Source organism: Erpetoichthys calabaricus, chromosome 1 (genome assembly GCF_900747795.2).
Source record: "Erpetoichthys calabaricus chromosome 1, fErpCal1.3, whole genome shotgun sequence".
Taxonomy (NCBI): Eukaryota; Metazoa; Chordata; class Cladistia; order Polypteriformes; family Polypteridae; genus Erpetoichthys; species Erpetoichthys calabaricus.
This window is the reverse complement of record NC_041394.2, coordinates 298691150-298717261: the sequence shown is the minus strand read 5'-3', so window position 1 is coordinate 298717261 and position 26112 is coordinate 298691150. Positions and strand designations below refer to the sequence as shown.

At 39.0% G+C, this 26112-nt stretch overlaps 1 protein-coding gene across 2 annotated transcripts in view; it reads left to right on the top strand.

Annotated features, from left to right (window-relative positions):
- pawr (PRKC, apoptosis, WT1, regulator) overlaps positions 1–26112 on the top strand; it is a 257427-nt gene that overhangs the window by 144119 nt on the left and 87196 nt on the right. For both annotated transcript variants that reach the window (XM_028817086.2, XM_051934721.1), the window contains exon 3: positions 16706–16834. In XM_028817086.2, coding sequence (XP_028672919.2) covers positions 16706–16834 — 129 coding nt within the window. The remainder of the gene's footprint in view (positions 1–16705; positions 16835–26112) is intronic.

Sequence of the window (26112 nt, the reverse complement as noted above, 5' to 3'; positions counted from 1 at the left end):
AAAGGCAATTAGAGTTGATGTAAATGGTGATACCTATGGATGGGTTCCTAAGGGTGCCACTGCTTAGTTCTGGCACCTTCTGAATGCAGTTTACTGCCTTATGCCCAGTGCTTCCGGGTTAGGCTGTGGGCCCCTTGTTATCATGTATTGGATTAAGCAGGATTAAGCCTTTTTTATGTTTATAATCTGTTACCTTATGTGATTTTATTAATGTAAAAAATGTTATTTTACATTACGTTCCAGTGCTCTAGGTCTGCATGCATATATAGAACATCCAGAATATTTTTTTTTCTTGTAAAAGGAGTATAATGAATTTTCTTTAAACTATGCGAAGGACTTCTGTTTAGATTAAACTACATTTCTGGCATAGTTGGAGGGTCAAGTGGTACTGACCTTTAATAAGGTTCAAGAAACAGGTACATACCAAACAGTTCATGCTGCATAAGTCAATTAAGGTGGTTTGGACAATATATATATGTCTGAAAAGATCTGAAGTCTTTAGCCATGAAAGTTAGTAACTTATGAGAGTTTGGTATGTTAAAGGAAAATAGTGTTTCCCTGGAGTGTTGATTATCATTTTGGCAGACATTTTGCAGAATGTTTCAGTTCTTTTGCCCTTGTATGGTTACATTTCCCATACTTGTTTTATGGATCTTAATTTATTACACAGCATGTTAAGCAGTTTCAAGTCTGTGGAGTTGTAAATGCGGTCACTGGTTTATGTACCTTGCTGCAGTTGTTTTGCCTTTTAAAGCAGTAATAATGTGTTTATCACCCAGTAGCATAAGTGAAAAGGCTGCTGTATAAACTTGCCATGTACTTCAAGTTTAATGTGTTTTGTCTATTTATGTCAAGAGTGCAATATATTTAAACCTTCCTAGTAGTTAGTTACAGGTACAATTTTACACTCTTAAGGAAAATAGTTCATTTGTGAATTAATGCACAAAGACCCAAAGACACTTACCTAACAGAGTGTGAGTGTGCGTGTGTGTGCGTGTGTATACATTGTGGAATATCAGGTCTGCAGCTCAGCATCTAGTGGGCAAATTTAAATAATTGTGCCTGAGAAGGTGCAGGCTCCAATCAGGTGCGGGTGTGAGTGAGTGCGCTTCACTCAGTGGTTAACTTGGGAACTGGCTGACTATACCACATTCACGTGTGGAGGCAGGAGGCTTAGTTAGACAGCTTAATGATGCCACAGAGGGAGCAACTCCTTGCACCCATGCACAAATAGAGAGCAGAGTTAAAAGGAGAAACAGAATGAGAAGAGAAAGAGGAAAGGAAAAGAACAGAGGTTAAAGAGAGGAGAGAAACAAACGTGCAGAAAGACGGAGGAGAGTGCCAGTGCGAGTGAACAAGAGAGAGGAAGCAGGCGGCCATGAGACTGACACTTAAGTCCGGGAAGCCAGTGGGAGTTGGCAAGGCTCAGATAGGGAGCCATATTGAAGCCATGGATAGTAGGGACCTGAACCTATAGAAGAAGGTCTGCTGCACCTGGCATCTCTACAGGCCACAAGACCCAGGCTGGATAAGCCTGTGAGATGCCCATTTTAAAAGGGAAGCACTGGGGACTTGATTTTAAAGGACAGATTCCCACTTGTGAGATTTTAACCTTGTTTTAATGGATTACTTATTTGTTTGTTTTTAACCTCCACCTTTATACTGTTTCAATGGATTATTTATTTATTGCGGATTGAGCACTGCACTTTGTTTTGAACACTGTCTTGTTAGATTTTAATAAAAACACTAATGCACTTTTGCAGCTATCCCTTGCTGCTTCCTGTTTTTTCTCATTTCCTAAGCTCATTCCTCACTTATGTTATTGGTGGTAGTGGGTTGAAGAAGCTCCTAGAAGGATCCTATAGCATATTGCTGACCCACACTGTCAAATATATTTGTGCGTATAAATATATGTGTCTGTGTGTGTGTGCCTGTTTGTGTGTGTGTGTGTCTGAATGACCTTCTACTAATACAGTGGAACCCCGGTTTGCGAGCATAATTCGTTCCGGAAACGTGCTCGTAGTCCAAAGCACTCGTATATCAAAGTAAATTTCCCCATAAGAAATAATGGAAACTCAGATGATTTGTTCCACAACCCAAAACTATTCATATAAAAATGATTAATACAAAATATAAAGTAAAAATACATAAAACAAATTAACTTGCACTTTACCTTTGAAAAGAATCATGGCTGGTGTGAGTGAGTTTCTAAACTCTTGTGGGATTGCACCCAGCGGGACGACATGCGGAATAGAGTCCCAAAGCAATCGCAGTCTCCCAGCGCTGTAGCAGTTCGCCGTAAAAGCGAATCCGAAAAGATCACGGACATGCTATAAGCGCCTGCCATCAATGGGTGATACAAGGAACAAGGAACATTATAAATGTGCAGGGCCCTGCCTGACTGCTGTGTCTGTGTATAAATAACCACGCTGTTGTTGTTTCAAGGTGAATAAAGCTTGTGTTGCTAAAGTACTGAGACTCAGCTTCGTGTTTTAGGGTGCAAGACGGGGACTCGCACGTCACAGCACACACACACACACACGCGAGCGAGCACACACACACACACACACACACACGCGCGCGCGCGCACACAGTCACAATGCTAATGCTGTAGTAAACACTATACGCTCCTACGGATGTTGACTATATGAGTGAGGCACGCCGACTCAGATGGAGAATAGGAGACGATTGCCCACAATCCCGCAGTGAGAGAGAGAGAAGAACCATCAGCTCAGTTGTGATCACATGACGCTCAGCAGACAAAGCGTATACAGTACATACTACTCGTACTGCAAGACCTCGCTCATTTATCAAGTGAAAATTTATTAAAAATTGTTGCTCGTCTTGCAAAACACTCGTAAACCAAGTTACTCGCAAACCGAGGTTCCACTGTATATATATATATTTATATTCATGGCATTTGTAGTCTGAATCACAATCTTAATTGTATGGGTGGTTACCTACCAGGTTGAACACTTGTGGTTGGTCTGCAAGTTGGCAAACATCCGCCATGGTGCCCTCTTTCAGTTGCAAGAAGCAGATCATAGAATGGTTGAATAGTTTACTGTCAAATAATGCAAAGAGTACGCGACACATGTTGTTCCCTAATTCTGGGCTCATCAGGCGTACACACTCACTGCACCCTCCTCTTGGGGAATCGAACCTCGGATGTCAGGACTAGAGGCGAAGCCTCTAACGTTGTGCCACGGTGTGTGGTTCGTTTATTTGGCAGCATGTAGATCGGGGTAATTACATTCATGGCATTCATAGTCTGAATCACAATCTGATTACCTAGTAGGTAACCACCCATACAATCAATTAGGGCGAAAGACGTGTCGCGTACTCTTTGCATTATTTGACAGTAAACTATTCAACCATATATATATATATAATATATACACTAGCTGTGTAAGCCCGTGCTTGGGTCCTAGAAAGTATTGAAATCGTCAGAAAAAAAAAACTGAAATGTAGAGATGTCAGGTAATTGAAAGGAATTACTCTGGGCATCTGTCTCCTAGGAGGTTTCGTTTTGTGCATCGCTTGTGCATTAGCAGCTAAGCGACTATCTTTCATCGAAGGTTTCGCTTTGTCAACGTGCTTGCCTCGCTTGTGTATTAGCAGCAGGAGGAAAAGTAATGTAATAGCGGATACGCGAGTGACTCTTTCTTTAGATGTTTGGTCCTGCCGACGTGCTGGCCTCGCTTGCATATCCTTGGAGGTGGAGCCCTTACCCCAACTCCACCTCTCACTTCTGGGCTAGACAGATGTACTGTATATAAACCGTAGAGGTTTATATATAAGATATATATATGTATGTATGTATGTATGTATAGTCAGGAGTTCTTATGGCTGCGCCAACAAAGCTACCGTGTCAGTGTTGTACCCTAAACAGATTTCTTTTTCTACGGTTATATTCTTGAATAAAAGCACACTTGTTTTGCTATACTTGTACCTTTTGTGAAAGTGTTTATTTGATATTTGGACTTCAGTCTTCACACATTATACACTTCATGTGTACATTTTTTCAATTATTACTACAATATGAAAAATGTTTCTTTTTTAGTTATGTGTTCAGCAATTCCTGCCTTGCACTTCATCTTACAATTTACACAGATCGTTACACATGAAATGTGTTCCAAATGACAATATATTATTTACCCTATACAACCTCAGGCACCATACATGCTGATAAGGAGCCTTGCCTTGAGCTAGGAGAGCTTTTTGCCTGAGATGAGCTCTGGCGGTGGGGGAGGGATGGGATAGCAGGCTGCTTGCGCTGATAGACACATTTACAAAACAAAAGACGGTGAAGAAGAGGTGCAAGGGGATTTAAGGTGGGCCGGGATTACCAGTTTTTTTTCCGCAGGCTGCAGGAATTCTAGTGTTAAGTCACTGAATGCGGTTTCAGTCTTGTCATTCCATACCACTTTTTAGGGATGCCCTCTTCTTTGTTAAGTAAGTCAATGGCAAAACTATTTTTGAAAAACGAGGTACAAAGTGGCAGTAGTAACTCGCTAGACCCAGAAACACTTGTACCTGCCTCTTGGTTATCGGACGGGGCCAGTTTAATAATGGCTTTAACTTTGGAACACTGTGGTTTAACTGTTCATTCCCCCACCCGATAGCCTAAATATTTAGCCTCCTTTAAGCCAAAAAAACATCTTTTTGGGTTAATTTGAAGACCGGCTTGTGCAAGCGTTAGGAAAACAGTTCTAACCTGCTGTACATGATCCTGGGTGATGGGGGTCCTTAACAGTCTACCTACCAGATGCTGGAAAGTTGCTAGTACCCCGTGCTAACCAAATGGGAGACCCTTATGCTGCTAGTGTCCGCTGGGAGTACAAAATGCCGTTTTTTCTTTAGCAGAGGTCGTTAAGGGAATTTGCCAATACCCCTTAGTCATTTCAAGAGTAATTAGATAGTGAGCGTTACCTAGCCTTTCGAGGAGATCATCCACTTGAGGCATCACATATGCATCAAATTTGGAGACCTGATTAAGATGACGGCTCATTTCAGAACCTCAATGTCCCATCACGTTTCAGAACCAGAACAACAGGACTGGACCAGGGACTGTGGCTTTCTTCAATCACGCCCAATTCCAACATACATCTAATTTCTAACTTTACCTCTGTTTTATTTGCCTCGGTAAGTCGATAAGGGTTTTGTCTGACAATTACTCCTGGGTCAGTAACTACCATGTTCAATCAGCATAATGCAGCCAGGTTGCTCACTTACTACTTCTGGTATGGACAGAATGGCTATTTCTAGCTCCTGCAGCTGTTTCCAAGTCAAATCAGGACCGAAATTGAGGTGGTGATGTTTAACGAAAAGGGAGAGTGGCTGACTAGAGGTGGGATCTCTATCCCTATCCTTCAATGGTTTCAGCATATTTACATGATAAACACGCTCACTTGGTCAACGATTTGGTTGTTTCACCAAATAATCAGCAAGTCCTTTTCATTCCTTAATTTCGTAAGGGCCTTGCCAATGCACCAGTAACTTAGATTGAGAAGTAGGTATGAGCAGTATAACACAATCTTCCAGGAGAAACTCCCGGAGGTTGGTGTTTCTATTGTAATAACGCACTTGCGCCGCTTGAGCCTTTTCCAAATGTTATTTTAATACAGGCTGAAATTTTTCTAATTTATCAAGTAACTGTGCGATATACTCTAGTAAAGTTATATATATAGTATACACAGAATAACTAACAAGACAGACCATTTTCCAGTACACCATAGGCTTACACACCTGCATATATCTCTGAGCTTACCCCTTAACATAGATGGCTAGATGGTGGTGAAGGCACTGGAGAAATCAAAAAATATAACGTGAGAATAAGCCTTGTGGAGCATATATAGTAAATAACTGCATTCTCCACTCCAATATTTGTCTGATAGGCCAACTGCAGTGGATTCTGGTGGTCTGCCGCAAGAGGACTCATATAATCCAGGACCAGTTTCTCAAAGGTCTTCATGACATGAGACTTAAATGCCTCTGTAGTCATTAGGTGAAGAGGCACCTCCCTTCTTTGGAACAGGAACAATGCAGGATGTTTTCCACAGCAGCAGCATTTTCTGGAGTCTTTTGTACAAACTGAACATGTGACAAAGGACACCACTAAGTTGGTCAGCACAGGAGGCTTTAAGAATTTGAGAACTGACTCCATCTGAGCTTTTCCTGTGTGTAGCTTCATCAGTTGTCTTGTTAATTGGTCTTCAGTTGTAGTGATGGTCAGAGGTGGACTCATCACTGGCCATTCCAGTTGACGTGGTAGGAGTTGTTGATGTAGTAGGAATAGTGTGAGGAGACTGGTTTGTGGAGGTAGGTTGCAGTGGAAGGGAGAATATATTAATAAATTGGTTCAGGGCATTCCCTTCTAGCACCAGAGCCGTGGATTGCTTGAGTCCATTATTATGCCCAGTCCATTACAGACATCTTTCATGTTATTCTGAGTGAGTTTGTTTTCTATTTTAGCTATGTCAGCTTCCTTTCTTTCACATAGCTTTTCTTTTAACACTCACTGTGCATCCTTCAGAACCTCTTTGTCATCAGATTTAAATTTTTCTCATTCAGTAGACATTTTAGCTTCTTAGTATGCAGTAATCCAATTCACGACTTGTTGTTTGGAAGCAACACACTATTTTTGAGGGTACCACAGTCTCAACACAAAAGTTAATATAGCCAGTGATGCAGTGACTATGTTTCTTAATGTTATTGCCATGTGACTTGCACATAATTTTCTATTCTGTCATTTGGAAGCGCTCATTCTGAGCCATTTCAGCCCCCACGGTTACTTCCTCACTATTCTGGTGGTAACAGGTTGTTGTCTCATAAAAAGCGTGTTGTGGAGCATTTGATTAATAAGGTTGTGGTCAAATCTGCCCAAACGAGTGAGTAGTTTACACTTTTAACATTTGAATAGAGAAGGTCCAGCTTGTTATTTCCTCGAGTGGAACCAGACACAAATTTGTCATGGTTGAAGTCACCACATATTATGACTGCTAGTTCAGAATGAGTCATCATTAAAGTGTTTGTTAGAAAGTGAATAATTTCTGTTGCTGAATCTGCATTTGCAGAGGGAGGAATATAAACATTAAGGATGATGTAATTTATCTCTCTGGACAAATAGCATGGAAAAATTCCAATAGTCAGAATTTCAATGACTGAATTACAAATTGTAGTTTTAATTGTAATATGCTCCCTTTTACACCATTCACATAATTACCAGTCCCCCTCCTGTCTTTTTTCCACACTGCACACATAGTGTCAGGTATATCAGGTTTAAGCCAGCACAAAATGCCACTGTACTTGTATGGTCCATGGCCTGCTATAAGAGCAGACAGTTCATCCATTTGACTGTGGTCGAACATAAATTACCCAATACAATGAATGGTAGATTCTTCGCCTTCCTTTTACTCTTGTGCTGACAATGTCTCTCTCTCCATCTATGGACAAACAGCTCTTGCAGTAAAGTGAAGCTGAGCTATTTAGGTGCTCTCAATTGCAGTGCACGTAGCTGACTATGGGAGTATTTAATACACTGTACCATCTCTTACATTTCTAAGTGCTGCAGATACAAGGCAACCTTTGTTTTCTCTTCACCACTCCATTCAAGTTTGCAGCTCATTTTAAGGTGTAGTCAAAACAAGCTGGAGTATGGGTTTGCATTCATTGTAGTCCATCAGCAAATTTCAAATCCATTTAACTGATTTCTGGTGGTTACTATCAATGATAAGCCAGTGGCAAGATCAAATGTAATCTCAAATAAGACTAGTAACTATATGTAGCCCTCCTACCATTGAACTGGCACATAATGTCATAGGATGAAATTTCACTAGTGGGATCCACATTAAACACATCCCAATTAATTTTAATAACCAACAGGTCCAATGAAACAATTCTATTTATACCTGCTGTTACAATATATCAAAGTAATGATTTGTAAACACTCACCCTTTTGTTAATTACACAATATACCCCTTCCCATTTATGCACATGCATTATATACAGTATAATCACTTATTTGAATGCAACCACCATGTAAGTACTTCACTCAATCATGGATGGGAAAAAAAAAAAAAAAAATTAAACACGCCACTCAATATGTATATAAAAATAAAATTGTTGGCGCACTTAGATGGAGCTCATATGCAGTACACAACTCCACAGGTACTCACAGTGTCCTTCTAGAACTTTTGCCACACTTCACATTTACCTCTGTGGTGAATCTCACAGCTCCGTCTGGGAAGACACCAATAACTTCATCTTGATGCGAGATTTATTTGCGTTCCCTTTTTTGTATTTCCTTTAGATAGCAAATTTCTGTAAAGTAGGCATCCGACTCTTCATTTGCCCGTCCCCTTTTTTTTTTTCCTAAGCCAAGCTCCCCATTTCATCCACGTTCAATGAGCCAAACCCGCTCAATGCCTCTCATGTTTAACACTGACACACCAAAAAAACCTTTTTTTTTCTCTTTCAAAGCTCGCTCTCGTGCTTTCCTCGGCCTTGGTACCAGCTGTCTCTCTTCTTTTTTTTTCTGTCTTTTTTTTCCATTTTCCTCTCTTACACACTCGTTCAGCACTCTCTCCTACCTCTCTATACTATACTATATACAGTATATATAAAAAAGTCCAGCAACAAAGAACCTTATACATTGGAATCACTTACAAATTAGTGTGGTAGAGATTTTAGGTGCACAGCATGCATGAGTTTGTTGGGTTGAATGTGTTATACTCATCACAGTAGCCCTAATGTTCTCTCTCTCTCTCTCTCTCTCTCTCTCTCTCTCTCTCTCTCTCTCTCTCTCTCTCTCTCTCTCTCTCTCTCTCTCTCTCTATATATATATATATATATATATATATATATATATAATATAATATAGAAATTGACTGAGTTTCTGTCTGTTTATTAGATTACAGTGCATCCGGAAAGTATTCACAGTGCATCACTTTTTCCACATTTTGTTATGTTACAGCCTTATTCCAAAATGGATTAAATTGATTTTTTTTTCTCAGAATTCTACACACAACACCCCATAATGACAACATGAAAAAAAGTTTACCTGAGATTTTTTGCAAATTTATTAAAAATAAAAAAACTGAGAAATCACATGTACATAAGTATTCACAACCTTTGCTCAATACTTTGCAGATGCACCTTTGGCAGCAATTACAGCCTCAAGACTTTTTGAATATGATGCCACAAGCTTGGCACACCTATCCTTGGCCAGTTTCGCCCATTCCTCTTTGCAGCACCTCTCAAGCTCCATCAGGTTGGATGGGAAGCATCGGTGCACAGCCATTTTAAGATCTCTCCAGAGATGTTCAATCGGATTCAAGTCTGGGCCACTCAAGGACATTCACAAAGTTGTCCTGAAGCAACTCCTTTGATATCTTGGCTGTGTGCTTAGGGTCGTTGTCCTGCTGAAAGATGAACCGTCGCCCCAGTCTGAAGTCAAGAGTGTTCTGGAGCAGGTTTTCATCCAGGGTGTCTCTGTACATTGCTGCAGTCATCTTTCCCTTTATCCTGACTAGTCTCCCAGTTCCTGCTGCTGAAAAACATCCCCACAGCATGACGCTACCACCACCATACTTCACTGTAGGTATGGTGCCAGGTTTCCCCCAAATGTGACGCCTGGCATTCACACCAAAGAGTTCAATCTTTGTCTCATCAGACCAGAGAATTTTGAGAGTCCTTCAGGTGCCTTTTGGCAAACTCCAGGCGGCTGCCATGTGCCTTTTACTAAGGAGTGACTTTCGTCTGGCCACTCTACCATACAGGCCTGATTGGTGGATTGCTGCAGAGATGGTTGTCCTTCTGGAAGATTCTCCTCTCTCCACAGAGGACCTCTGGAGCTCTGATAGAGTGACCATCGGGTTCTTAGTCACGTCCCTGACTAAGGCCCTTCTCCCCCAATCGCTCAGTTTAGATGGCCGGCCAGTTCTAGGAAGAGTCCTAGTGGTTTCGAACTTCTTCCACTTACGGATGATGGAGGCCACTGTGCTCATTGGGACCTTCAAAGCAGCAGACATTTTTCTGTAACCTTCCCCAGATTTTTGCCTCGAGACAATCCTGTCTCGGAGGTCTACAGACAATTCCTTTGACTTCATGCTTGGTTTGTGCTCTGACATGAACTGTCAACTGTGGGACCTTATATAGACAAGTGTGTGCCTTTCCAAATCATGTCCAGTCAACTGAATTTACCACAGGTGAACTCCAATTAAGCTGCAGAAACATCTCAAGGATGATCAGGGGAAACAGGATGCACCTGAGCTCAAGTTTGAGCTTCATGGCAAAGGCTGTGAATACTTACATACATGTGCTTTCTCAATTTTTTTATTTTTAATAAATTTGCAAAAACCTCGAGTAAACGTTTTTCATGTCGTCATTATGGGGTGTTGTGTGTAGAATTCTGAGGAAAAAAATGAACTTAATCCATATTGGAATAAGGCTGTAACATAACAAAATGTGGAAAAAGTGATGCGCTGTGAATACTTTCTGGATGCACTGCATAGGCAATTTAAAATTGATTCATTCAAAGCTAAAAACTACTAAACAACTCAACTCTCGTTTAGCATCAAATCCTAAAATTAGTACTGCCTCAGTATACAGTGGATGTGAGTAAATGTCTACCAACAACATCTGGCAGGTGAGGGGACGCTGGTGCACGCATGTTGTTGCCGCTCCTCCCTGTAAACAACACTTTTCGCAAAATTCGCCTAATTCTACACTTTCTTACGTTTGTTTTATTTCTTTTATTGTGACTTTATTACCTTTCTCTCAGTTTACTTCTCTGTCAAGATGCCAATGTAACCTGTATGTGTGTGCTAGACCATCAATTATGTTGTCTGTTTTTTTTTCAGAATTTACTGTCTTAATCTTCTTTATTTATTTATCTGGTTTGTACAATGCTATATACTGTATATTCTGCCGTTCTTTATTATATTCTGTAAGTGCCTTGAGCATGGGAAAGGCGCTATATAAATAAAATGTATTATTATTATTATTAACAAAAAAAACCATCCATCAATCCATTTTCCAACCCGCTGAATCCGAACACAGGGTCACGGGGGTCTGCTGGAGCCAATCCCAGCCAACACAGGGCACACGGCAGGAACCAATCCCGGGCAGGGTGCCAACCCACCGCAGGACACACACAAACACACCCACACACCAAGCACACACTACGGCCAATTTAGAATCGCCAATCCATCTAACCTGCATGTCTTTGGACTGTGGGAGGAAACCGGAGAGCCCGGAGGAAACCCACGCAGACACGGGGAGAACATGCAAACTCCACGCAGGGAGGACCCGGGAAGCGAACCCAGGTCCCCAGGTCTCCTAACTGTGAGGCAGCAGCGCTACCCACTGCGCCACCGTGCCGCCCAACAAAAAAACCAAAAGTTACGAATTTTTTGCATACTCAAAAGCACTGTCCTGTTTTCTTCTTATCACATTATGAAAAACGGCATCTTCCACTTAATTCTATTTAGCCTTGGCATGGCTCCATCGGTTAATTTGTGTATATTTCTTTTTTTAAATCCCCCCCTTTAACTTCAAAAATCACTTTCTACTGATCATTGATTGGTATTGTGAATTAAATGATAATGTGCAGGTGTACAGCAGTGTTAGCTTTTTCAAAAATGCAAGGTTATGTATGCACTAATAAAAAAAATGTAATTGGTTTATCTCAGATTTATTGTCACAAATTACACACCTATGATCCTTAAAAGCAATCAAGAATGCTGCACAATATTTTTCCCCTTTTTTAACTGCGCTTGTTTCACCAAGGGAAGCCTTCTAATTGTGCTCTAACTAATATTAGTCACAGGCATTCTTAAACTCACTAACTCAAATTCAGAGAGCAAGAACCTATTCTGACAGTCCTGGGCACAATTCAGGAGAGGAGCATGGACTAGTTCATCATAGTGTCCACTCATACTCATGCATACACCCACACTCACACTGTTTAACCAAACCATCAAGACTTGAGAATGTGGGAAGTAAACTGGGATACCCAAAAAAAGAGAAACACACAGAGCATGCAATTTCCACTGAGACAATCAAGTTCTTGATTTGAACCTAGTATGCTGGATCTGTAAAGTGGCAGTGCTTATCCATGTAAATGTGTCACCTAAACTGAGAAAATGTTGACTGTATTTTAAGTAAATATCTAAAATTTCTTAAGGCTTTGTGTGAATGTGGTTAATTTATGTTGACTGCTTAACTATCTTCAAGCTGCAGAAAAGTATACTCTGACAGAAAAATCATTATAATATGAATAAAAAACAACTTTTTTCTTAAACATTTTAGTTTACATTCACTAGATTTTTTTGTATTACTCAGCTGATGCAATTTTTCCTTGGGAGATCTAGCTTGATAGCAAAGTACGAGTTGAAATTTCTACATGCACAATTCAAGAATTACTTATTTAAAGTTAAAGTAGCATAGGTAACAAGTTATTTTAAACTACAGTAAACATCACAAACAATACGACATAGAAATGTCTGAAATATTACCAAAGTGCTTTTTAAACTATGGGTTTTTTGACCCCCCCCCCATACCTCAGCCCTGCCACCAGAAAAATCTTGGGCCCCGGACAATTGTGGCTGAGCACCTGGGCCCCCTGGCTCCCCAAGCTGATTGAGTGACGTGCCTATGCTACACGCAAGCTTAACATCAATTACATTGAAATTTCGCGCAACTGTAATTATATTTATATAATTATCATATTGTATGCCGTGTCTCATGGAGATGAGGAGGGTCTGGTAGCTCTGAATTAAAATTACTAACAGAGTCAATGTATCTTTTTCAACGTTTTTATTTCTGTATGTGTTTCTCATGATATGATATCAACGATCATAGTGCCCACCTTCGGACCTTAACATTTGTGTCATACACGTTCTTTACGTGAATCACCTCGTCTTTCAAATGAAGTGACAGATCCTTTGAATATTTTGCATCTAAATTTGAACAAGAGGCTGAGATCTCCTCCTTGCTCATGCTCCTAAAGTTCAAAATTGGACAAAAAAGGCGACATATGTTGTTTAGGCTTTCAAAACACCAGGACAATTCTGAAATTAAGGAAGCCATCAACGTGCCTCTTATGAATTTTACTTCTGTATGTTGGGATTCCTGATCATTTGCTTCTGCGACATATCCATCAGACTCAATAAGACGTCTTGGGTCTTTTGCGATGCCTAGCCTCGCGCAGGAGAGCCTCCCACTGCTTTGGGCCCCTGACAGGTGTCATGGTTGCCTTCCCCTGGTGGCAGCTCTGAATACATATACAGTCATGGCCGAAATTATCGGCACCCCTGGAATTTTCCCAGAAAATGCACCATTTCTCCCAGAAAATTATTTGCAGTTACAAATGTTTTTGTATATACATGTTTATTTCCTTTATGTGCATTGGAACAACACAAAAAAACATAGAAAAAAAGCCAAATCTGACATCATGTCACACAGAACTCCAAAAATGGGCCAGACAAAATTATTGGCACCCTTTCAACATTGTGGGTAAATCGTTTTATTTCAAGCATACGATTCTCGTTTGAACTCACCTGTGGCAAGAAACAGGTGCTGGCAATATAGCAATCACACCTGAAGCCAGTTAAAATGGAGAAAAGTTGACTCAGCCTTTCTGTTGTGTGTCTGAGTGTGCCACACTAAGCAATGAGGCCTACGAAGAAAAGAACACAGTACCTACAGTCAAATGTGGTGGAGGTTCTAAGATGTTTTGGGGATGTTTTGCTGCCTCTGGCACTGGATGCATTGACTGTGTGCAAGGCATCATGAAATCTGAAGACTACCAAAAAATATTGGGGTGCAATGTAGGGCCCAGTGTCAGAAAGCTGGGTCTGCGTCAGAGGTCATGGGTGTTCCAGCAGGACAATGACCCCAAACATACCTCTAAAAGCACTCAGAAATGGTTGAAGACAAAGCGCTGGAGAGTTCTGAAGTGGCCAGCAATGAGTCCGGATCTAAATCAGATTGAACATTTATGGAGAGATCTCAAAATTGCTGTTGGGAAAAGGTGCCCTTCAAATCTGAGAAACCTTGAGCAGTTTGGAAAAGAAGAGTGGTCAGAAATTACAGTTGACAGGTGTAACAAGCTTGTTGATGGTTATAGGAAGCACTTGATTTCAGTTATTTTTTCCAAACGGCGTACAACCAAATTTTAAGTAGAGGGTGCCAATAATTTTGTCCAGCCCGGTTTTTGAGTTTTGTGTGAAATTATGTCAGATTTGGCTTTTTTTCTCTGTTTTTTTGTGTTGTTCCAATGCACATAAAGGAAATAAACATGTATACCAAAACATTTGTAATTGCAACACTTTTCTGGGAGAAATGGTGCATTTTCAAGGAAAATTCCAGGGGTGCCGATAATTTCGGCCATGACTGTACTATTACCCCCACAGAGACTGAAATCCAAGCTTTAGTTATATTTAAGTGTAGAATTTCAAGCCCTGAGTTATCTGTTGTACTAATGTATATGTTACCCATGTGTCAGCACTGTTTGTTGGACAGGGTAGTCCATCCAGTATATTTTCTTCATTTGAATCTCTAGTATAAGTTTTAAAACAGGCTATGTTTATGTCAAGCCTTGTTATCTGACCAAGAGATGAACTTTAATTAAAAGCATTTATATAAACACATGCATCAGAATAGAGTGATCCGAAAGACCAGGATGATGTACATTTTAAATAACATTTTATGTAGTAGTATAAGCTTCTGTAGCTATATCTGTGGTCTGGTCTAATCCTGTACATGTTGGTTTGCCATTTGCAAGATGCTGAACAACTTAAAAAGAAACTGCTGAAGCAATGAATATAAAGTCACAAAATGTAGAGGATCTGTCAGATATACTGTATACCCATAACATTAGCAGTTTTCTAAAGTGCTTGTATTCATACATTCAGGCCGTCCCAAATGCATGAAATTTTCACTAGAGATTAACAAATAAACTCTTGTGTCAAAAGAGCTTTTGAATAGACAATAACATAAAGGGAAGTAAATTGTTTGTAAATTTACATTTGTGATCTTTTAATGTTAACAGTTGTATATTTGTGTGATGTATTTGATACTGTTGATACTGCTTTATTGATATTAAAACAACTGGTTTAAAACATCTAAGACAAGTATATTTTTGTTTTTAAATGAAAACAGTTTATGTTTCAGCATAAAATGTGGTGAAATTATTTAACTGTGTACTAGTGTTTTTTTTTGTTGTTGCTATTGTTTTTAACAATTTTAACAATACAGTAAAAAATGATAATTTTGATCACTGTAAGGGATCTGAAATTTTAATATCATCCTATCTAGATCTGAATTCATATTCATGCTGGTAATTTAGGATTTGTTTGTCTTAAATTTAGAGATAAATGCTGTAAGTTGTTTTAAAGTAATCCTTGAATAGTATAATTTTATAAATGTTTTTTTTTTGTATAGCACTCTTCTTCTGTACAGACTCAGACAAATCCGCAAATAACATGAACTGCAGATTGCTTAACCATATAACATTTACATACATGAACACACTGTGTTTAAAATTAGTAGTCAGAAAGCAAAATATTAAGAAATAGGACTTGTCCACTTTAAATCTGAAGCATTGTTTATAAAAGTAGAAAGTTTGGTGTAACAATATATGTAAAAAAAAAAAACACATCTTACAGACCACCAGATACCTTTATGTTTGTTTTATGAACAGCTATACAAGTTCTCCAAATACATCCTTTATAATCTCTGCTTTGTTCTAAATTCTTCCAGTCAATATTGAGAAGGTGTCTTGTTTAATCACATCAACCATTATGATGATTGCATTTAAGGGCTTATATAAAAAAAATATTTTTCCTCAGTTTACATTTACTGTATTTTATAGTCTAAGCAGTGCTATTTTATTATCATATGGTGAAATCTTAACAGTGCAGTTTCCTTGTCTTGGCAATCTTTACATTGTTTTATTATCTGAATTTTTTTCTTTTCAGCAGTAAGCTGTGCTGTTGTCACACATTCATGCTGCATGAAAATAATGTATACTGTCTAACTCTGCGAATGTATGATCTATTTTGTGTGGGTGGCCATTTGTAACTGTAGGGAATAAAAGAAGTCAGATGATAGACAATTTTTCAAAATAAAGAATTTAGAATTAAAATGACTATACTACTATAGTGTTGCAACTATTTTGTGTGAGAAAAATTAACAAAATGAACAGTAAGCTGAAGGTAGTGGAATTGAATAAAATGGTGATTGATACATTTTTTTGAGTTTACCACTGTTTATATATTAACTATACAAAATACAAATGCTATTTTTATATTGTCTAAATGAAATATACTTCAAAACTTTTTGAAAGAGAAGATAAGCTGGGGGTAAATGTGTGTGAGTAATTGCTAAGCAACAAAAAAGAGCAAAACTAATCAAAAACCTGAGGTAAATTTTTAAGTGTTGGGAATTCACTGTTCTCCCACATGCAAAAGACTCTACAGCATTTTGTTTTTTTCTTCTACATTCCTAGACAAGCAGAGAATTATATTTTTATTTGTGAAATATGGACATTAGTTGATATATGTAATTAATTTTGCTAGTTGCCTTTCAGACTACTTCTGTGAAAAGTTTTTACTTGTACCTCCTTTTTAACATTTCTTTCCTTTAATGGTAAGAGATTATGTTTAGAGTAATTGTCAGCATTATCTTTTTCTGATTTTAGAGTCCTGATGAGTTTGATGATGATGATGCAGTACAAAAAGAAAGGAAGAGGGAAAATGCACTTACACAACAGAATACCTTGCAGAATGAGACACTCTCTTCTGATCCAAATTCCAGCCATATATTTCAGGTGAGGATTGCTTTCATGTACATGTTGTTTATTACCCTTTTAAAAGTTTGCCATGAACAGGTTCTTGAGCCCAGCAAAGCGTGTTTATTCCTTTTGACCTAAAATTTCTAAGATATTTCCAAGTAGAGATCAGCAACAAGTTTCCAATATGTTATTTGAAAAAAAATTGTTAAATGTTTCCATATCTGGCGCAAAAAATTACTTTATAACATTTGTATGACATTTACCTTTAATCATCTGTGTCTATGTGCTGTGCTCTGTGAAGAACCAAGTTTGAAGTCGCAGCTGGTATTCACTTAATTTCTGTTTAGTTGTACATTCCTGTCATCTCACCTCTTGATTTGTTTCTTGAACACAAAAATATTCAATTCCTTCAGCCTTTCTTCATATCTAATACTGCCCCAGTCCTGGAATATTTTTTTTCCTAGACTCTACGACTTCTACTTTTTGTTCCGGTTGTATTTTGTAGACAAGAAATGCAAACATTATTTCAGATATCCATACCTTTTCTTAATATGGTTTGCTCACAGTATAATACTTAGCCTTTTTAGTGTTTTTAGTTGCTTCTTTGCTCAGTAAGCTTGAGTCCACCAGGGCTGCTGATTGTATTTGTCATCTAATTTCAAGTATTTTCATGAAGCATTAGTAAAGGCCACCCATTTTGTAAAAATGCCTGTATTTCAGTTATTCAAAGCAGATTTGCTCTTGATTGTTTATAGACTGTATTTTATTTGTGAACATGGCACACTAATTTACAGAAAATTCATTAAAAGAAACATTTTTAAACTACGTTGGTGGTAACACTGCAGTAAAATCTTAAATTTGCAAACATTTTTGAAGGCAGTGTATGTGCTTTAATTATGGACATATAATTTCAAAATCTTGCAGCTGTCATAGATTGACACAGGCTTGGATTATCGCTTTTCCGGTGTTAGTTAAAACAAAAATAATATCCAATAATGTTTAGTTTTATTTGTCAGTATTATTATTATATTGTCAGTATTATGTCATGATATTAATATTATGCTAACTTGCATGCTCAATACTGTGCTGTGCAAAGAGCATGCTTTATGCAAATGAAGGACGCAGCAGAAGCAATTCACAGGCCAAACAGCAGGACTAACCAATAAGGTGGATGAATGACTGAAAAGGGGATGGTATCCTGGACAGGAAATACAAGGAGAAAGTTCAGTAAAATCAAGGAAGAGGCTAAGGTCAATGGTTAGCAAGTGTGCTAAACACTCAGTTTTCTAGCGTACTGACTCTCATCGTGACTAACCATTCCACTCTGTCTACTTCAGGCACTCAATGATTTCACCCCTTTAACACACCGTTCTTAGATCGTGGCACTGAAATTTCTAATGGAGAGGTCACAGAAATTATGTTGTTACAGTATGTGCGAAACTACTGCTCCTCGCTCTTCACATTAACACATCAGTGTAACACATAGGGTACCGGCACTGATACATATCCAATTCAAGAACTGTTTTGCATATACTTACTTTTGCACCTGGAGATTTTTAAGTAGGGCACAATGTAACTGACAAAAAAACAGAAATAAATACTGTACTTAAGTGAACACTGTAAACAAATGAAAATCAGAAACATCTATTAATATTAATACAGTATACACTGAAATTTCACATGATTTCTACTGATTATCCATTTTAATTCAAAAGAATACACTTGACTATAAAATTGTGTTTTGCAATTACCACTGAAAAAAAGCCAATCCCAAGATTTGGGATTAAATTGCTGATATCTTTATATAGATAACATCTTTGCATCCTACGAACAATGACATTCCAAATTTAACTTTACAGCTACACACTTCTTTCACCATCTTCAAATTAGGAACTTTGTTAAACAGAACCTGCCCGATTTTCCTCATCTTGCACCCTCGTCCATGCTGGAAAAAATACTGCTCAATTTCAGGGACTTAGACACCATCTCTGCAATATCTATATTACTAAACGACAGTTTAATTTATGCATGGCGGACGCACCGAAGCGCATGCACACTGCGCCGCGGCTTCCCAGAGTCAGTAGGTGGCGTCCAAACAACACAATCTGTAAACTAAACTTGCTCTAATCCACTGTGCCAGCAGTCTGTGCGGCATGTTTGAATCACATAATGGTAATCCACTGTGCCAGCAGTCTGTGTGGCATGTTTGAATCACATAACGGTCATTCAGTAACAGAGAAACAAAAACGAGACCGCGTAGATAAAAACAATAAACGGAGGCTCTTACAACACGCCCCAGAGTCAAACGCAGTGGCTTCCCAGAGTCAGTAGGTGGTGCCCAAACAACACAACCTGTAAACTAAACTTGCTCTAATCCACTGTACCAGCAGTCAGTGTGGCATATTTGGATCACATGACGGTAATTCAGTATTAAAAGTAAGTTCAATTATGATTCCTAACAGTAAACGACGTCTACCTAACGACACAGCCACAGAACAACAAAGACGAGACTGCATAGATAAAAACAATAAACGGAGGCTCCTACAACGTGCCTCAAAAACACCTCACGCAAAGAAGTCATGGCTCCAGACAACAAAGACAAGACTGCATGGATAAAAACAATACACGGAGGCACCTACAACGCGCTACAGACACACCAGAAGCAAAAACCGAGCCCGTAGTTCCCAGAGTCAGTGCGTGGCACCCAAACACCACGACCTGTAAACTACACCTGCTCTAATCCACTGTGCCAGCAGTCAGTGTGTGTAAATTGGAGTATGCTTCCTAACAGTAAACAACTTCTACCTAACGACACAGCCACAGAACAACAAAGACGAGACCGCATGGATAAAAACAATACATGGAGGCTAGGAGTCACGGCTCCAAATGGAAGGAGCTCAACGATTAGTAATACAAACATGAACCCGTATGGCTACGACCTGTAAGCGTGCCCGTATGGATAAAAACAATGAATGAAGGCACCCACACAAAGAAACCGCTTTAGTACAAATATGTTTATTTAATTAAATGAAAACTTTACCATGGCTACGACCTGTGAACTAAACCTGAGGTAAAGCGTGCACGCCAGGTTGTACAGCCGCCCAAACGCAACTGCCCACACCACCGCACCGGATCCGTCAGTTCTCGCTGACGACACATCTATAGAAAAACAAAAAAGAGACTGCATAAATCAAAACAATAAACGAAGGCGCCTACGACACGCTTCTGAAACACCAGAACCAGATGAGTCACAGCTCCAAAAAGAAACCGCTTTAGTACAACTATGTTTAGTTAATTAAATGAACTTTCCCAGGACGCACCCACCCTCCATGATATTTCATCCCTCCAAGTATCGGAGGGAACAGAAAGTGATTGCCATTCTTGGATTTGCGATTCTTTTGAGAATCGTGGGCTTGCTGGTATAAAGTTATTTTACAGTCCCTCCCTTTCAAAGATCCAAGAGGACAATGGGAAAAAGATCTCTTAATCAATATATCAGAAAAGAAGTGGGAAACAGCAATGCAGAGACTTCACACGAGCTCCATATGCGCAAAGCATACAATTATACAACTCAAAATTATATATTGAGCACATCTGTCTTGCTTAAAACTGTCCAAAATGTTTCCAGGGCAGATCCACCCTGCGAATGCTTCAATCAAATCCCAGCCTCTCTGGGTCACATGTTCTGGGCCTGCACCAAATTAACATCATTTTGGACCAAAATTTTTAAGTGCCTTTCAGACAGCCTTGGTGTCACAATCCCTCCTAACCCATTAACAGCTGTGTTTGGTGTTCTTCCAGAGAAATTGAGAAAAAAATTGAGAAGTACAAACAAACTGTGATTGCATTCACTACACTTTTGGCACGCAGACTTATTTTGCTGAACTGGAAGAATCCTAACGCTCCTCTTTTAAGTCAGTGGGTAACCGATGTGTTATACTATTTGAAATTGGAAAAAATCAAATATACAGTTAGAGGTTCTGTACAGAATTTTTTTTAAAACCTGGCAGGATATAATCAATAAAATTTTAGAATAAGTTCTTAAAGCACCGAGGAAGCAATTATCTCTGCATCTGTTTTTCCTCTCCATTCATCTCTACTGGCCTATTAAACTCATCAATTTACTGTAGGTATGTCTACAAGCCTTAAGTTTTACTCTGTTGGCCATGCTCTCTCTCTCTTTGTTTTTTTTTTCAATCCTATTATTTGTAAAAAATTGATTGATTTTGTATAGATCATTACAATAAAATTATAAATAAAATTAAAAAAATATATATTTTTTTTTTCTAAATGAGAAACATAAAATGTGCTTTGCTTCAGTACATTGTATCTCTGCTGAACTTAAAATAAAATCAAAGCAAATATAAAAATAAATATAGACTCAATAACTTGGTCCTTTTTAAAGAAAAATAATACAATCTGACAAAATATTTTATTGATTAAAAATGAAGACATATTTAAAAAAATTCAACATCTAACTTGTAGAATAAGTTCATCAATTAATATCTGTATTCAAAAATAAAACATTGAACATTATTTCGGCTTTGTTTCTCTAATGAATGGTTTCAAATTAACGGTTTAATTTAACACTAGAATTACCAGAGCCTACGAAAAAACTCGTATATCCGGCCCACCTTAAATCGCTTCTTAAATCCGTTCACACCTCTCCGCCAGCATCCTTTGTCCTCTAAATGTGCTGATAAAAGACAAGCTGCCAGCAGCCGGCTATTCCATCCCCCCACCGACTTAGAACGTGAGCGAAGTTTTCCCAGCTCACGCCTTGATTGATTATGTGGGAGTGAAGTGGAGTTTTACAGTGGAAATAAGAGATCATTATTCTAAAGTAATCTGTGTAAACACATTGTTAAAACAGAAAGTTTTTCATCAAGAATGATTCAACAGCTTCTGTGGCGTAGCGCGCTAAGATTTGCCTCTTAGCGCAGAGCAGCTTTTCCTTGCCTCACAGACCTGAGTTCGATTCCCCGCTGGGGATGAAGTGTTGCTTTTTTATTTTCTTTTCTTTTAAACCTCAAACGGACATAAAATTTATACATTGGTATGCACTGTCAGTTAGAGATCGTTATATTTTCATGTGGGATGCTCCTTTTCAAATATTTTTTTAATAATTGAGACTGCAATTAACAGGAACAACTGTCCTTATACAGTGGAACCTCTAGATACGAGTTTAATTCGTTCCAGAACTGAGCTTGTATAGCGAATTTCTCGTATCTAGAACAAACTTCCCCATTGAAAATAATGGAAATCCAGTTAATCCGTTCTGCACCCCAAATATATTAACATAAAAATCAATTTTCCTAATAAATAACACTGATAAATTATATATACTGTAGTCTACCTTTAATAAATAACACTGGTAAATAATATAACTGATTATTAAAAGAATCAAAACAGGTGTCCAAAGTGCAGTAGAGCATTCAATAAATCTTTAAATAAATAATCCTTAAAACAGTTGTGAAGTGGAGGTTTAAAATACACAAGAATAACAATCCTTTAACACGAGGTTAAAACGTCAACAAGAAACAGTCTTTAAAAACAGATGACAATCCCCGGTGCTTCTTCTCTGTTAGCGTCTCACCTATTTCTCCCATGCGGGCTCTAAAACAGGCGAGACACTCTTAATGCAGCTGACCTTCTCTACACCGTCCTGCTTCAGCTGTTTGGCTCGCCTGTTCAGCTACACGCGAGCCTGCGCGAGCCTGCACTTGCCTGCCTGCCTGCCTTTTCTCTCTCTCTCTCTCTTTTACTTTTTCTCCCCCTTAACCTGCTCGCGCTTCTCTATATATGCGGGGAGGACATGGCAGCTGCAGCCCATCAGCCACAGGAACAATCATGGATGTGGGCAGTTTCCCACCTGTGCACTTAAGTGAGAAACGCAGACACAGCAGATCGCGGCTCGCAACTGCTACCACGCCCCCTTGCTAAGCCACGAGCTATACCCACAGCCTGGCTCGTGGCTCGTTACGCGAACCAATGCTCGTATTTAGAGCTGAATTTTTCGCTCATACTTTCCTCGTATTTTGAATTTCTCGTATACAGAGGTGCTCGTATCTCGAGGTTCCACTGTAATTTATTTTTAAGATCCATAACACACAGACAGACAGAGCACTGCGTAATAGAGAGACAGACAGGCAGAGAAGTCACTAGATATAGAAATAAACAGGGAAGCCACGTGTACTGAAAGAAAAAAAGAACAACATGTGCGTTGTCCCGGCTGCACTGAATAAGCGCAGGCGCTCTAACATCACCCCTCCCCCGATCTTACTTAGAGAGTCAGGGACAACGCACATGTTGTTCTTTTTTTCTTGCAGTACACGTGGCTTCCCTGTTTATTTCTATATCTAGTGACTTCTCTGCCTGTCTGTCTCTTTATTACGCAGTGCTCTGTCTGTCTGTGTGTTATGGATCTTAAAAATAAGTTATAAGGACAGTTGTTCCTGTTAATTGCAGTCTCAATTGTTAAAAAAATATTTGAAAAGGAGCCTCCCACATGAAAATATAACGATCTCAGTAACTGACAGTACATACCAATGTATAAATTTTATGTCCGTTTGAGGTTTAAAAGAAAAGAAAAAAAAAGCAACACTTCATCCCCAGCGGGGAATCGAACTCGGGTCTGTGAGGCAAGGAAAAGCTGCTCTGCGCTAAGAGTCAAATCTTAGCGCGCTACGCCACAGAAGCTGTTGAATCATTCTTGAAGCTTTTGTGAAAGTGTTTATTTGATCTTTGGAACTGGGGCTTTATATATTCTATAGTTTATGCCTACTACATTTTGTAACATTTATTACTAAAATATGAAAAAGTTTCTGTTTTAACAATGTGTTTACACAGATTACTTTAGAATAATGACCTCTTATTTCCACTGTAAAACTCCACTTCACTCCCACATAATCAATCAAGGCGTGAGCTGGGAAAACTTCGCTCACGTTCTAAGTCGGTGGGGGGATGGAATAGCCGGCTGCTGGCAGCTTGTCTTTTATCAGCACATTTAGAGGACAAAGGATGCTGGCGGAGAGGTGTGAACGGATTTAAGAAGCGATTTAAGGTGGGCCGGATATACGAGTTTTTTCGTAGGCTCTGGTAATTCTAGTGTTAACGTCATACCCTGGGATGAAGCAATTGCAGTAGAGTGACTTCTTGCGTTTATAGGGTTCGAACCCACAACCTTCTGATGACCAGCACACATCTCTAGCCTTTTTTAGAGGAAGTAAAAATCATAAAAAGGTTTTTGTAGCTGAAGTACTGTGTTTCCCTGAAAATAAGACAGGGTCTTATATTAATTTTTGCTCCAAAAGATGCACTAGGGCTTATTTTCACGGGATATCTTATATTTATTCATGTACAATAATATACCTGTACATTTATCCAAATACAGTCATGTCATCTTCTTCTGTAATATCGTCATAATTCTCCACATTCAAACCCTGAATTCCAGCCTGAATTTCTTGCTACTCCAGCCACTTTCCGGATCTTACGAGATTGATGTGCGTGCTTCGATGTTTGATGAATGGTTCGGTGTAGTGAAGCAAAATGCAGTGCTTTGATATTCAAGTGTCACATATTCCCCAAAGTAATGACACAATACATTTTAAAAGTCTCACATACCATCTTCTGTGCCATCTTTTTTTTTTTTTTTTTTTTTTTTTTTTTTTTTTTTTTGCACCTTTACAATACCATCAGCATGTACTGCGGCATATTTGAGCCACTGAGAAAAAAAAAAGGACATAATGAAAATGTCTATTTTGTGATTAAAGTGGAAATTTCAGCTTTAAACTTGAAATGTCCTCTTTAATCCCGTAGTTTGTCATTAAATTAAACTGTCATAAATGTCATCTTAAAACCGACCCAGTTGTTAAATCGCTACCCGCTTCTGGGGCTTCCTCCTGACCTGACAGCAGCGGCAAGCAGCATCGCCATACAGCACACATTAAATTTATAATATTCCAGCTCTCTGCACATTTAGAATTCTTAGATTTATACTTGATATCACTGTCATGGTGAAATGCATTAAAAATATGTATGTTACATTTTACAGATAAATCATTAACTTTGTTTAAATAATGAATACTGCTAATAGTTACACATATGGGGTGGCACGGTGGCAGAGCAGTAGCGCTGCTGTCTCGCAGGGAGTCGCGTTGCTTGTGATCCCTGCCTGGAGTTTGCATGTTTTCCTGGTGGGTTTCCGCATTGTGCTCAGTTTTCTATCCAAAGACATTAAGGTTTGGGGATTTGGTGAAGCTACAATGACGTTAGTGTATGTGTGTGCTTATGTTCACCTTGCAATGAGCTGATGCCCCGTCCAGAGATTTTGTTTCTGTCTTGTGCCAATGGTGCTGGAATGGGCGCATCCCCAAATTGATGGATGTAATCATTAAACATCCTTTTCAGAGATTTTGTGGCAAGGTGTCCTCGGAATTTAATGGATGTTTCGGGCAGATGCATCGCATCGCGTGAAGTATAAACCTGGCCTTAGGTGCCTTACTTTTCAGCTGACGATCTTGACTAGGGCTTATTTTTGGGGTAGGGCTTATATTACAGAGCAGCCTGAAAATCATGCTAGGGCTTATTTTCGGAGTAGGTCTTATTTTCGGGGAAATAAACACGGTAGTGGAAGGTTCATTACTGAGCACAGGAAAACAGGGGAGGGCCACCACATTGGCCCAACCATGTCTACCTCCACTGGTCCCTGGTCCTTTCCACAAGCCAGTGTCCCGCAGGGTAAGCCTACACATCACTTAATTCATGTTGATTCAGTGTAGTGCTTGGCCTGCAGCAAATTCAGCTTTTACCTTTTGCATCTTTGTTTTCTTTTCCAAATATATTCGATCTGTGATTGGTTGAATCCAAGGATGCAGAACTCCCCGATACAGCTTTAGAAATGTACACAGAACTCTGTGGGGTTGTAAGGCAGCACATAGGTTAGCTATCAGCAAATGAACGCCACAGTGCAAACACAAGAAGTTTAATAACTAGTTAAAGAGCTTATCCATCTTGAACACATGAACGGAAAGATCAAAATTCATAAGTTATGAACCTTTTTGTATAGGAGAGAAAAGTCAACTTAGCTTTCATAATTTTATGTTTTGTGTTGTTAGTTATTGTCTTTTGTCTATATATATCTGTATAGATGTACAGACAAGGACTAATTTGGCGGTACCCTTACAGCTCACTGAAAAAGTGCTGTCTACCTCCTGAAAAGTTATTAAATGAAAAACAATTATCCCATGTGTACCTGCATACTGTTGATATGCCATCAAGTAAAGCAAAACAAGTGTGAAAAGAGAAAGTACTGT